The sequence below is a fragment of the Hyperolius riggenbachi genome, chromosome 1 (genome assembly GCF_040937935.1).
Source record: "Hyperolius riggenbachi isolate aHypRig1 chromosome 1, aHypRig1.pri, whole genome shotgun sequence".
NCBI classification, from domain to species: Eukaryota; Metazoa; Chordata; class Amphibia; order Anura; family Hyperoliidae; genus Hyperolius; species Hyperolius riggenbachi.
In genome coordinates, this window is record NC_090646.1 from 172177538 (window position 1) to 172192097 (window position 14560).

Genomic DNA, 14560 nt, shown 5'->3' on the forward strand with positions numbered 1-14560 from the left:
GACACTGCGTGCGCTCACGTAGGTAGGTGGGTGCACTGTGAACAACAGATAGGTAGGTATATGCAGTGATGGATATTACAATGTGCACCAGTCACACACAGACAGGTAGTGGACAGGCACAATGACACTGCATGCGCTCAACTCACGTAGGTAGGTGGGTGCAATGTGAAAAACATCAAGGTAGGTATATGCAGTACTGGGTATTACAATGTGCACCTGTCACACACAGACAGGTTGCGTACAGGCACAATGACACTGAGTGCGCTCAACTCACGTAGGTAGGTGGGTGCACTGTGAACAACATCAAGGTAGGTATATGCAGTACTGAGTATTACAATGTGCACCTGTCACACACAGACAGGTAGCGGACAGGCACAGTGACACTGCGTGCGCTCACGTAGGTAGGTGGGTGCACTGTGAACAACAGCTAGGTAGGTATATGCAGTACTGGGTATTACAATGTGCACCTGTCACACCCAGACAGCGGACAGGCAAAGTGACACTGCTCATGTAGGTAGGTGGGTGCACTGTGAACAACAGGTAGGTAGGTATATGCAGTGATGGGTATTACAATGTGCACCTGTCACACACACAGGTAGTCACTGAATGTGTTGGGCCTGTGGCACACACACAGTATGAATTATCAAGGCTGTCTATGCAACACAGTGGGGCACACAGAAAAAAAATAGATCACAAGAACAAGATTAGCTCTCAAAAGAGCTGTTGTGGGGTGCTGTTTTAGCAATAAGAATCAGCAAGGAGCAAGCTAACAAGCCTACAAGAGCCTAACTAATCTTTCCTTATGAGAGTCTGCAGAAGCAGCAGGTGTCCCTTCTCTATTTACTGCAGGCACACGAGTGAGTAAAATGGCCAGCGGTGCCTGCCTTTTATAAGGGGGGAGTGGCTCCAGGAGGGAGTGTAGCCTGATTGGCTACAATGTGCCTGCTGACTGTGATGTAGAGGGTCAAAGTTGACCCTAATGGTGCATTATGGGGGCGAACCGAATTTCTGGAAAAGTTCACGGTTCTCTGCGATCGCGAACCCCCGGAAGTTTGCCGGGAACCATTCGCCGGCAAACTGTTCGGGCCATCTCTAACCTGCAGAAGAACGCAGCCTCTGGGGGAGCCACGGCATGGAGAGGAAATGCTGGCTATTCAGACAGGTTACCTGAGTCACTGCGGGAGCGCTGCAGAGGAAAGTGCATGACAGAGCTGTGCAGAAGCATACTCCTGTGGCTCGCCGTTTGATTGAAACAGACCATTTGGAATTCTCACTCCCAAAGGAGGATTCTCATTAGTTCACCTACCTTAGTAGGCCAAAGAAAATCCTTCCTAGGGAGGGAGGAATCCTATGGGTCTGTGTCAAACGAGCTGGGAGCCTAAGCGATATGCTTTTGCCAGGGCTTTCATTCAGTGCTTATCCTCAACAGCAGCAGATGTGGCGACCTAAGCAGTGGAGGAGGAACCCAAGCGGTGCTAGTGTGACTTGCTGTGACAGACACTGCGAGGGACACAGGATATCTGCATAGAACACACTGGGAACACAGTGTTGTGCATCCGTCACGGTGAGGACCTAGCCTTTGAAGAGTAAACGCTAACTGTATTATGCTAAGTGTAACTGTTAGGCATAGAATCAAAAATACATTATTTATTTTTATCTGGTAAACAAGTAATAAGGATGCTAACCAGACAATCCAAAAGTTAAAAATCACTCTTACTTTTCTTTTCCATAAAACACCATTCCCCAGTTTCCCTGGCTCTTATTTGGTACATCTGCTGCACAAAGGAAGTTGCAGGGCATGCTGGGTTTTCTTTTTTTTTTCTTTACTTTTCCCTCAGACATAACTAATGCAGCTTGATTGGCTGAAGCCTCTTTCCCTCCCATTTTCCCCTCCCACACCTCTGTTCCTCTCTGATTGGCAATTATTTCTCATGCTGAGACAATGCACTTTCTACTGCAGAGCTGGGTGGGAGTGTCTGAAGACTGAGAGGAGAGCGGGCAATGATACATAAACACAGAGTAAGGCACCGTTTACTCGTAATCAGTTGCTCTCAGTTATAACTGAAAGGACAACTGATTTTCAAAGTAATGCCCATGTTTTCCTATGGCACAGTTCACACTTAATGCATTTTAACTGTAATCTTTTTCACAATTCACTGCTATGGAGAAGAAGAAAAACATGTGCCAACTGATTAAGTGTAAACAGGGCCCGAGGGAGGAAATTATGTCAGGATTGGCTTCAAGATAGAGTCAAAATGGAAAATCCTAAGAAGGATTTTCTCTTTTTTTTACTTTAGACAAATCACTAAAATCAAAATGTGGACAGTGCAATACATATTGTTATGTTAGTAGAACAAGTATTTATCTTATATATGTGGGGATTTTTTTGCTGAGACAGTATGGCTGACAGCTCCTCTTTAAAGGGACACCGAGCAGTGCAGAAACTATGGAAAGATGCATATCATTTTAAAGCTCTCTTTCTCCTCTTTCCAATGATATATAAACCGCCACCCTACGCTTTTTACTTTTCGCTATTTTCGCGATCGAAATTGCCGCGGCCGCAATTTTGATCGCGAAAATAGAACTTTCCATAGTTTCTGTACTGTTCGGAGTCCCTTTAAGAATTTGCAGATACATGAACACTTGTAAACACACAGTAGACCATATGGCATAGAAAAAAATAAACAGTATATAGATAGAATTATGGAAATTTTGGGATAATTGTGCTCGATTATCTCATGTTTTTCACATGAATGAGCAATTATGTGGTACATTAAGTGGTTTATTATTTGCAGTTTTAACGGCTTTAACAGAAAATTGCATTACATTCAAAACACATACTAACACTTGACATCACATTTAAACAATCAAGAAAAAATATGCTGCATAAAAGAGAGAGAGTTTTTTATTTATCTGCACAAAGTCAGTGGTACACAGTTTAAAGAATAAGTATACCTTGGCAATTTATTTAATATGCAATTCTCTTTGACCCTCTGAAAAAAGAAGTAAATGAGTAAACAGAGCTGCAACTTCCTTTTTCTTTTTTATAATGTGTTTGTTGCCTGTACATACAGCCACTCAGCTTACATATTATGATGCTGTTGGAGGATTGGAGGCAGCCTAGCTCATTTAGTAGCCCTTCTTTTGCCTTTCTTTTTCTAGCAGTATACAGGAATTATTTCGGTGCAGGAAGAATAACAAGGCATTACCTGGCAAAGTCAGATTATAGGTTTGATGCACTAAAATTCAGTCTAGCTGCTGAAACTAGAGGATAAATTACCACTGGTTACCACGTCTTGCTAAAGCCTGCAATCAGGCTTTGTCCACGATAGTAATGTGAGCCGTTCGCTATGTTAATATGAGCTCACTTGTGAGCTCATGCTTTATGACTAAGCACCACTCCATTTTTTTGTGTGCGGCAGTTGGCTGAATGCTACCATTCTGCTACTGCAGTACAAGAAACTTGTATTGCAGTAGCAATTGAAGTGTTTATAAAAAGCCAGCAAAAACATAGCATAGGCTCTCAACCCTCAACCTCCTTGGTGGACACCCAAATCAGGCTCGGAGTTTAAAAAAGAAGCCCGGAACGGCAATCCCGTGCTTGACTTGGGGTAGCCGCTGGGAGGTATGCAGAGACAGTGCAGCATCACCGCTTTTTAACTCAACTCCCCCGGAATCCAGACACTGGTAGCCATTCTTCTTCTGGTCCTTGGAAGCTTTGAATCTCTGGGGTGAGATTGCGGTTTGTTGTTATGATGACAGACGACGATCTCATTATAGGGCTACAGTGCCACCCAGATGATGGAGGGATGTGCAGCACCTGAAACTACGGATACTGGAAGCCTGTGCTAGCATTTCTCCTGCGGTGTTGCTATTAGTGTGTGAAGAGTGGGAGAAGAGGGTTGCATTGACAATCCAACACAATGGGCAGCACATTGAACACATTTTATAAGTGGTCATAAAATTGTAAATAACTCATGAAATAATAAAGTTACGATAAAACCAAGCACACCATTGTTTTTCTTGTGAAATTCACAATAAGTTTGATGTGTCACATGACCCTCTTCCTATTAAAAACAAAAGTTGGATTCAAAATTGCTGACTTCGAAATGGCCGCCATGGTCACCACCCATCTTGAAAAGTTTCCCCCCTCACATATACTAATGTTCCACAAACAGGAAATTAATATAACTAACCATTCCCATTTTGTTAAGGTGTATCGATATAAATGGCCCACCCTGTATTTTATTCTGAAGCCTTCAGGGTTCTTCTCTGAGACACCCATTCTCATCAGCAGCCTTGGTCGCAGAATGTCTTGTTGATAGAAGTCTCCTTGCTTTGTTGTTTGCAGTGTTCCACTTGCTTGGAGAGTCTCTGGAGGAGGTCTGCTCTCTTCAAGCACATCTGCTCAACTTACAGTCTGCCCCAGCTCTTCTGCTGTTTCAAGACTCGGCTTTGTCTCCCCAGTGCATGGCCAGACCAAAGAGCTGAGGAGAAGCTGTCAAGAACCTGTTAGTTGAGCAGAAAAGATTGAAGAAGATGGATCTTTGTAAAGACTCTTACTGCTATAAAGCAGACTGTAAGCAACTCAGACAGAAGTCTTTTTAGGCAACTGTGTATGGGGCCTAATTCAGATTAACTGTAGCAGGGATGCTTAGCTGATAATTCTGTGTGTTGAGGAAATTTTATAGCACCATAAACCTGTGTTCCTATTAGAAAACATTCCATCATGGAGATTTGTCTGCAGAGCCAACCAACAGTGCTGACATAGCTCTTGGAATGTAGGGTAATTCTGTATCACCCTTCCATTTTAGAGGGCAAACCTATTTTGGATTAGAGTTCTTTAGTGGAGTTATGTTACTCTTCTGCTTCAGAGCCCTCCCCCTTTTTTGGTGGGTACAAAACCGTTTAGGGCAGGCATGGGCAAACTTGGCCCTCCAGCTGTTAAGGAACTACAAGTCCCACAATGTTGGGGGTAATAACAGGGCGCTCTACAGATACAGAAGAATCATAAAGCAATGTCCCTTAGTTTATAAACATTCCCAAAGTCCATATAAAATTCCTCCCAGAGTCCTTGGTGGTAAGGAACTCCTCCCAATCTTCCTGTGGTAAATGGTTACACTATACGCTCACTAGATATTTGGGCTGCCCTTCTCAGGATCAGCAAACAGCGCTTCTGGCCCAGCCAGTATACAGGATCTTTTCAATGAATGTAGTCTTTTCTCCTCTCAAGTACTCCAAACATAGAAAACAGAAAGGCACTGCAATAGTGTGATACTGTATGACTGGGGCATAAATAACTTCACCAGTGCTTCCATTTGTTACAATGACACCCAGGGCTCCTTCACCATATACTCAATAAAGCCTCTCACCACAGGTCATGGCAGACTTAGCACAGACCAGCAAGTTACGCTCTGCAGATACCATCAGCGAGTTCCTCCAACAGCGAAATTCCTAAGACTCAAACATGGCCAACATAGTGTAAAACCGCTTTTTATTTAAAAAAGTTAAAAGGTAGTGCACTTACAAAGTTTCAGAAAGTCAATGCGCATATCAGTTTTTCCTTGAGCTCATTCAGCGTCCCTCGCTCTTTAGGCTCCGTCCCACAATGCATTGCAGGAGTCTTACAGCCACAGTCATGACTCATAAAGGCAAATGCATTGTGGGACTGGTAGTTCTTTAACAGTTGAACGGCCAAGTTTGCCCATGCCTGGTTTAGGGTGAGGGGCGGTCATATGGTCACAGCACCACAGGACTTTCTTGGAGCTGCACGAGTGAGGGTAGCTTAATCCTCACATATCCTAGCATCATTTATGTCTCTGAAAAAACACTGAGGTTCTTTTTCTTGGGAGGTGGGAAGGGACTACTTTTAACGAAATGTTATTAAGATAACTAAAGGTTTATTTATTTGAGATTCAGGTGCTCTTTAACGTGCTCCACATTATTAAAGAATAGCCCCAGGCATGTATGTTTGCTAGTCACTTGTAGGCGTTCTGTTGAATAGCTTCTTTTAAAAAAAAAAAAAAAATCTGTGGACAAATCTATTAGTTCTTTTTTAACCACTTCACCCCAAAGGAGTTTTTACCACAACGGACAAGAGCGATTTTCACCTTTCAGTGCTCGTCCCTTTCATTTACCAATAGCCTAATCACTACTAGTGTTGGGCGAACAGTGTTCGCCACTGTTCGGGTTCTGCAGAACATCACCCTGTTCGGGTGATGTTCGCGTTCGGCCGAACACCAGATGGTGTTCGGCCTTTTAAGTTCGGGTTCGCCCCGAACTTCTAATGGCCGCCGAACAGGGCCGAACAGGGCCCCTGTTCTGCCGAACAGGGCCCTGTTTGGCCGAATACTGCCCCCCTATGGGGTCGCAGGCATAAGGGGGGAGCATGCCCCGATCGCGGGGGGGGGTCGGAAATTCCCCCCACCCCCTCCGCTAGCGCTCCCCCCTCTGCCCGCTTCCCCATACAAAAGTTTAAGCAAAGTACCTGTAGTGGATGGCCTGGCAGTGGGCGGCACTGTGGAGTGAGGAGGAGGAGTCCGGAGAGTGACGAGTTGAGGGAGGCCGGGCAGCGGGCGTGAGGTCAGAGAAAGGGCGGAAGTACCACAAGGGTACTTCCGCTGAACCGCCCGCTGCCCGGCCTCCCTCAACTCGTCACTCTCCGGACTCCTCCTCCTCACTCCACAGTGCCGCCCACTGCCAGGCCATCCACTACAGGTACTTTGCTTAAACTTTTGTATGGGGAAGCGGGCAGAGGGGGGAGCGCTAGCGGAGGGGGTGGGGGGAATTTCCGACCCCCCCGCGATCGGGGCATGCTCCCCCCTTATGCCTGCGACCCCATATGGCCCCCAAAAGCTGGATGTTCGGAAAGTTCGGGGTTCGGCCCGAACATGCCGAACATCTCGGCCATGTTCGGCGAACTTTCCCGAACCCGAACATCCAGGTGTTCGCCCATCACTAATCACTACTAATCACAATGAAATGATCTATAGCTTGTTTTTTTTCACCACCTATTGGGCTTTTTGGAGTTGATATTTGTTTTCAGTAATTACTTTATTTTCTATGCATTTTGAAAGGAACAACAAGGAAAAAAATATACTATTTCTCCAAGTTCATCCCCTATAGTTTTAATATAAACACTGCTACTGTACATAAAACCCACACATTTTATCTGCCTATTTGTCCTGGTTATCGCAAGATTTTAATTATGTCCCTAGTACAAAGTATGGTGACAATATATTATTTGGAAATAAAGGTGTATTTTTTCTGTGGTGTTTTTTTTTTTCACTATTTTCACGTGCACGGGCGCGGGAATGCACGTGCACGCACCGGAGCGCACACGTGCACACGGTCACAGCAGCATCAGCACTGTTTGACTAATAAAAATGTCCCGGAGCCGTTAAGAGGCTCTAGCAGGACGTTTTATAAGTCAGCTTGTTATTAAGTGGTTAAAGTACCTGGTCCCAAACCTCATCCCCAGCTCTTTTCTATTGCACAGACTTTCAAAGTCTATCCTTTTGCAATCACAACAATATTATTAACCATAGGTTTGCTATTATGTATTTGTCAAACATTTACAATGTAATCCATTGCCAATGAAGCCTTGCTTGACATAACACAGGGAACTCTTGGCTAAGATGTGAGATGGTGGTATAGGTATATGTAGCTCTCTGTGCCAGGGGAAGGGCTTTAACATCTAGTTTGATGGCTGATTAATTTTATATATTGTTGTATAGCTGGTACAGGTCAGGTTAAAGCATTATAGTATGCAATCATTTTCACATTTGCAGCATTTATATGCTCCTCACTGGTAAGATGGATCTGCGTGATGACTCTATTTATCATTCATGATTGTAATGAGTATCTTGCATTACAATTAGTGTGCCACGTTGGAGCACATAATTAATGTTACAATATTAAGATAATTACAGTAACCTTGTTTTTCTAAAATGATTCCTTTAGGATTTCGGGGATGATGGATCCTTATACATTACCAAGGCTACCACAATCCACATGGGGAATTACAGCTGTCATGCGGATGGCTACGATAAGCTTTATCAGACACATATTCTCCAAGTAAATGGTAAGCAAAGAAATGATTAACTACAACGCTTCAGCTGCCCATGGTTAACACTGTAAAGTGATATTATGTTAAAGGCCTTCTAAGGTGTCTTTATTATAACTGGGGAATCTTCCTCCTTGTGTCCTGGCTTATGTGACAGCTGTAAGTGGAAAAAAAAGCAAGAGATACCACTGTGTTCCCATACAGTGCTGCCATTAGGGGTGAACATTAAAGAGGAACCTTCCCAAAGGATAGTAGTTGGGTAGTTTTGAATAAATCAATACATTGCAAAGTGAGAAGTTAAAAAATAGAAGATAGATCAGAAATGTATACTTATGATTTTTTAAAGTTGCTTGATCTTTCTTGAACCTGCAGGTCATCATCCTTACTATTGGCAGACATGGAAAAAAAAGAAAAAAGACAGTGTGTGTGTATATATATATATGGGTTGCAAAAGTATTTGGCCCCCTTGAAGTTTTCTACATTTTGTCATATTACTGCCACAAACATGAATCAATTTTATTGGAATTCCACATGAAAGACCAATACAAAGTGGTGTACACATGAGAAGTGGAACGAAAATCATACATGATTCCAAACATTTTTTACAAATAAATAACTGCAAAGTGGTGTGTGCATAATTATTCAGCCCCCATTTGATCTGAGTGCAGTCAGTTGTCTATAGACATTGCTTGATAAGTGCTAATGACCAAATAGAGTGCACATGTCTATAATCTAATGTCAGTACAAATACAGCTGCTCTGTGAGGGCCTCAGAGGTTGTCTAAGAGAATATTGGGAGCAACAACACAGGGAAGTCCAAAGAACACACAAAGAAGGTCAGGAATCAAGTTATTGAGAAATTTAAAGCAGGCTTAGGCTACAAAAAGATTTTCAAAGCCTTGAACATCCCACGGAGCACTGTTTAAGCGATCATTCAGAAATGGAAGGAGTATGGCACAACTGTAAACCTACCAAGACAAGGCCATCCACCTAAACTCCCAGGCCGAACAAGGAGAGCGCTGATCAGAAATGCAGTCAAGAGGCCCATGGTAACTCTGGATGAGCTGCAGAGATCTACAGCTCAGGTGGGAGACTCTGTCCATAGGACAACTATTAGTCATGCACTGTACAAAGTTGGCCTTTATGGAAGAGTGGCAAGAAGAAAGGCATTGTTAACGGAAAGCATAAGAAGTCCCGTTTGCAGTTTGCCACAAGCCATGTGGGGGACACAGCAACCATGTGGAAGAAGGTGCTCTGGTCAGATGAGACCAAAATGGAACTTTTTGGCCAAAGTGCAAAACGCTATGTGTGGCGGAAAACTAACACTGCACATCACTCTGAACACACCATCCCCACTGTCAAATATGGTGGTGGCAGCATCATGCTCGGGGGGTGCATCTCTTCAGCAGGGACAGGGAAGCTGGTCAGAGTTGATAGGAAGATGGATGGAGCCAAATACAGGGCAAACTTGGAAGAAAACCTCTTGGAGACTGCAAAAGACTTGAGACTGGGGCGGAGGTTCACCTTCCAGCAGGACAATGACCCTAAACATAAAGCCAGGGCAACAATGTAATGGTTTAAAACAAAACATATCTATGTGTTAGAATGGCCCAGTCAAAGTCCAGATCTAAATCCAATCGAGAATCTGTGGCAAGATCTGAAAACTGCTGTTCACAAACGCTGTCCATCTAATCTGACTGAACTGGAACTGTTTTGCAAAGAAGAATCGGCAAGGATTTTAGTCTCTAGATGTGCAAAGCTGGTAGAAACATACCCTAAAAGACTGTCAGCTGTAATTGCTGCAAAAGGTGGTTCTACAAAGTAGTGACTAAGGGGGCCGAATAATTACACACACCCCACTTTGCAGTTATTTATTTGTACAAAATGTTTGGAATTATGTATGATTTTCGTTCCACTTCTCACATATACACCACTTTGTATTGGTCTGTCATGTGGAATTCCAATAAAATTGATGCATGTTTGTGGCAGTAATGTGACAAAATGTGGAAAACTTCAAGGGGGCCGAACACTTTTGCAACCCACTGTGTATATATATACACAGTGGGTTGCAAAAGTGTTCGGCCCCCTTGAAGTTGAAGTATATATATATATACACATATATATAAAGAGAGAGAGAGAGAGAGAGAGAGAGAGAGAGAGAGAGAGAGAGAGAGAGAGAGAGAGAGAGAGAGAGAGTAAAATCCCTTTATAGTAAATTTCAAGGGACCTGGCCAAGTAGTTTATTATATTAGAAGTTTGCTACACTACATCAGGATTAGTCATACATTGTATAGAAGTTTACTATACTTTCTACTGTATATATACTGTGGATTTGTGTATTCACAGGGAGAAATACTGCTTCGTTGGCAGTTGGAAACTGCTGTAATTTCCCACAATGCAATGAGGTTCACTGACAGGAATCTGTCAGGGCCATAGCCCTGACAATACACTGCAGGAGGGATTTTACCAAGTTCAATCCTGAGTTAAAGATCCTCTTTAAAGAGAATCCAAGGTGGGTTTCAGACATGAATATTAGGACACAGAGGCTGGTTCTGCATACAATATCCAGCTTCTGTGTCCGTATAGTGCGCTTCCAGGCCCACCCTGCGGTCTGCTGTCCCCCAATATAAAAACCTCCACGCTAGCGACATGCAGCTTGTCGCTAGCTGGCTGTTTACCTTTGTGCTGCCATTCACTCACCCCTCCCCACCTCCTGAATATCATCGCTTCTCGCCTGCATCGCTTCCCTCCCCGGAGCGGAGGTCAATGACAGCACAAAGGTAAACAGCCAGCTAGCGACAAGCTGCGTGTCACTAGCGTGGTGTTTTTTTTATTGGGGGACAGCAGAGTGCGGGGGGGGGGGGGCTGAAAGGGCACTATACGGACACAGAGGCTGGACATTGTATGCAGTGCAGAACCAGCCTATGTGTCCTAATATTCATGTTAGAAACCCACCTAGTGTTCTCTTTAGGGGAATGGATGTGCATCAAATGTGAAAAGTATAGCCCTGATTGCCCTGAACATCATTACAGGCTGTTGCTGCAGATGTCTAAACAATGAGTCATTTTCTTGTCTCCTTTGTAGCAGCCCCATCTCCCAAGCTATTTAGTGAGTCAGAATCAGCACTTGACAAGAGTGATCAATCTTTTCTGCACTCGGGTGCTGCTTTTGCTGTAGCCACTCACAGTGCTGTCTGGGCCAGAAAGAAGATGCAACTTCAAAGAGAGGTGGGAAAGATGGCAGGGTGGAGTGGGTTCTGGGCCTTGATGGGTATACAGCTAGCACAGGACGAATTGATGGAACACCACTATGGGGGCACTATAATGAGGGTGGCACAACAGAGGGGAGCTACAATGAAAGAGTAATCCAAAAATGCACTAAAGGATGCACTTTACTGAAGAGTCTCTACAAGAAAGCATTATTGTGAGAAACAATACAGATCGGGGGGCATAAACGGTAAAGGATAAAGGGGGGAGGGGAGAAAGGAGCAGCCCCTTTCAAGAAGGAAAATAAAGGGTTAAACATGCTTAGGAGGGGGACACCGCTTGTCCATTTTTTATAATATGTATTTAATTATGCACTTCCAGTTTCACCACTTTGGGACCGCATTATTGGAAATCTACATACATGCTTTTGGATAATAGTTTCTAATACAACATAGATTTTTATAGCAACGGGGACACAGGACAGCAAGACCACTGCTATGAAAGTCTATGTTGTGCCAGAACATGACATCTTCAAACATGATGTTGATTTCCACTGGCAAGGTCCTAAATTGGTTAAAATAATGCTGGTAAAAAAGACAAAAAAAATGTGTATATTAAACCATGGAGAAGCTAATGCTAAAAACTAAACACAGAGCTAAGAACAGCAAACCAACCCTGGAATGTCAGCGCTGCAGAGTTCAATGGATTTCAGCTAGAAAAGACAAAAGTTGAGCTGTAACTTGGAATTTAATCAGGAGACCAATTAAACAACCTTGGGTGAGAATAGGTAACACTCCGGCCAGCCGGTGACCAGCATCCAACAGGTACACCACTCCTGTTAGGCGAAAGGCAAAACGAACAAAAGGACGCAGCACTCAAAAGGCTGTTTGCAGCAACAAGCTGTATTGCAGCAAGTGGACACACACACTACATGTTTCGGGCGGAGCCTCACCTGTGGAATGGTTCTTCCCGAAAAATTTAGTGTGTGTGTGTGTCCACTTGCTCCAATACAGTTTGTTGGTGTTGCTGCAAACAGCCTTTTGAGTGCTGTCATTTTTTTTACATTTAACCAGGAGATTAAACCAAATCTGAAACCAGGGGAGCCAGAATCAAATCTGAATTTCACAACTTTTGCCCATCTCTAATGGCAAGCTGGCTACTGTGAGAAGGGGAGCTATGTATTTATCTTCCTTTTTCAATATGGTAAAAAAAAAAAGGACTGTCAGAGTCTCTCCAGGGCAAGACATAATACACCTCTGGTAGCATGGCAGTTGTCTTAGAGCAATAATAAATGCACATGTCACATTACTGTTTTTCCCTTACTTTCATGTGAAACAACAAATGCAAAACATAAAATGATTATAAAAAGCAATCTCATGTGAAATTGTTTTTTTTAGGTACTGAAAGTATGTGCTTGTTTTAGATGGGAACATAACGCACAGTGAAGGTGATTGCTTTCAGTCTCACTGCTTTTATCTTGCAGAACCATTTGAAAGCCTTGCTTATTCCAGCTTAAAGGAAACTTGCACTGCGAGACATGCATAGGATGCCATTGCTGAATTGCTGACCTCCTTCTGAAAATGTTCTTTGCCTGGCTTCTGTACTGATACCTACTGAGTTACTGACCTGGAAGAAATGCAGTTGTGTTGTATTCAGGCTTTGCTTTGTCTTTGCTAGCTGCAAACTAGTTTTAGGTTAATGATTCAAAAAGCACTGAGGCCATAGACAGTCAAAGTAGCATTCTGAGAATGAAGTCAGCACTCAGCTGTTACTGGCTACATATTTCTTTCAGAATAGATTTCCATTTGGTTCTGCATAGGGCAGTACTATGGACTTTTACACTATTACCAAACACAATAATGTAATTATCATATGGCAATGGAACACAATGTGGAGTTTCAGATACTCTTCCAAATGGCCGCATATTGCAATATTATTTTTTAATGAAGAACGAAAAGCGTATCATATAAATGAGAGGTTCCCCCTACAGGTTCCCTCTTTTAGTAGACCACAAACCACAGATATTAACCATCAATCTATTTGTATCTATATGTAAAACTTTAATGCAATCCATCACTATGATTTACCTGTCTCTGTTAATGAAGAGATGTTTAGTGCCTAGAGATTTCTGCTTATACTTAGTAGTAGGACCCTGACAGTCCTGAAGGTCTGTCAGGCAGGAACATGTAGGAAGCACTATTCCGTAGTGGTTAGCACTCTTGCAGGGACATAACAATAGCAATAGCAGCCATAGCAGCTTCTATGGGGTCCTGGAGCAGAGGAGGCCCAGGTGGTACTTTATGCAGGGGCACAGGTGGTACTTGATGTGTTCACTATTAAGTTTCTTGTCTTTCTCCACCCTCTGACTGTGTCTCAGTGCCCATGGACTACATGCAGTGTAAATGAGAATAAAAAATGGCCATATATTCTTAGGGAAGGGGCAAGTGACACTGCTAAAGAATGCCTATGTCTGAGGTCTTCATGAAAGTTTTGCTATTGGGCCCCATAATCTCTAGCTATGCTACTGCACTCTCGCCTTGCAGCGCTGGGTCCCTGGTTTGAATCCCAGCCAGGGCGCAATCTGCACAGAGTTTGTATGTTCTCCCTATGTCTATGTGGGTTTCCTCCGGGCACTCCATTTCTGCCCACGTCTCAAAAACATACAAGTTAACTGGCCAATTGGCATGGCGCAGTCGGCTAGAGGTTAATGGATGCTTGAGATTAATTGGCCTATGAATGGGGTTCTTGGCTAACAGTGTCATTTATGGAGGGTACATGCTTCAATAATGTTAAGAAAAACTGGTTTAATCTAAAGTGACATTTGCATATTTGAGCAAATACTGGTGATTTATTTTTTTCATCTCAGTTACAATAAATACACATTTTATATAACCAAATCCCAATGAAACAGATTTCAAACACACTGGAAATGTTTTTAACTTACCTACAATTCTCATATCCATACACTAAGTTACTCCCTAAATACAAGTTAGATAATTGTAGCATTGTTAGTGCACTTGCAGTGTCAAAATGTGAGCACTGAGGTGATGCATTTTTATTTGCACTAATTTAAGTTTCTTGAAGATTTTGCTTTCATGTGTACAGTTTCTCTTCACTGTCTCCACAGCACGCTGATTCACCAATTCAATTTTTAAACTTACACAAAACATAATCGAATATGTTTTATCTTGATGGTGAGGCTTTGAGGAATGAAGAGCTAGAAATGTGGAAGTGATCATACAAATGTTGGATAATGGTTAAAGTAGGATTATACTCTGAAAGCTAACATT

The 14560-nt window shown here is 43.0% G+C and overlaps 1 protein-coding gene across 2 annotated transcripts in view; it reads left to right on the forward strand.

Annotated features, from left to right (window-relative positions):
• Window positions 1-14560, forward strand: part of FSTL5 (follistatin like 5) — a 913616-nt gene that overhangs the window by 729825 nt on the left and 169231 nt on the right. For both annotated transcript variants that reach the window (XM_068278842.1, XM_068278843.1), the window contains exon 8: window positions 7963-8083. In XM_068278842.1, coding sequence (XP_068134943.1) covers window positions 7963-8083 — 121 coding nt within the window. The remainder of the gene's footprint in view (window positions 1-7962; window positions 8084-14560) is intronic.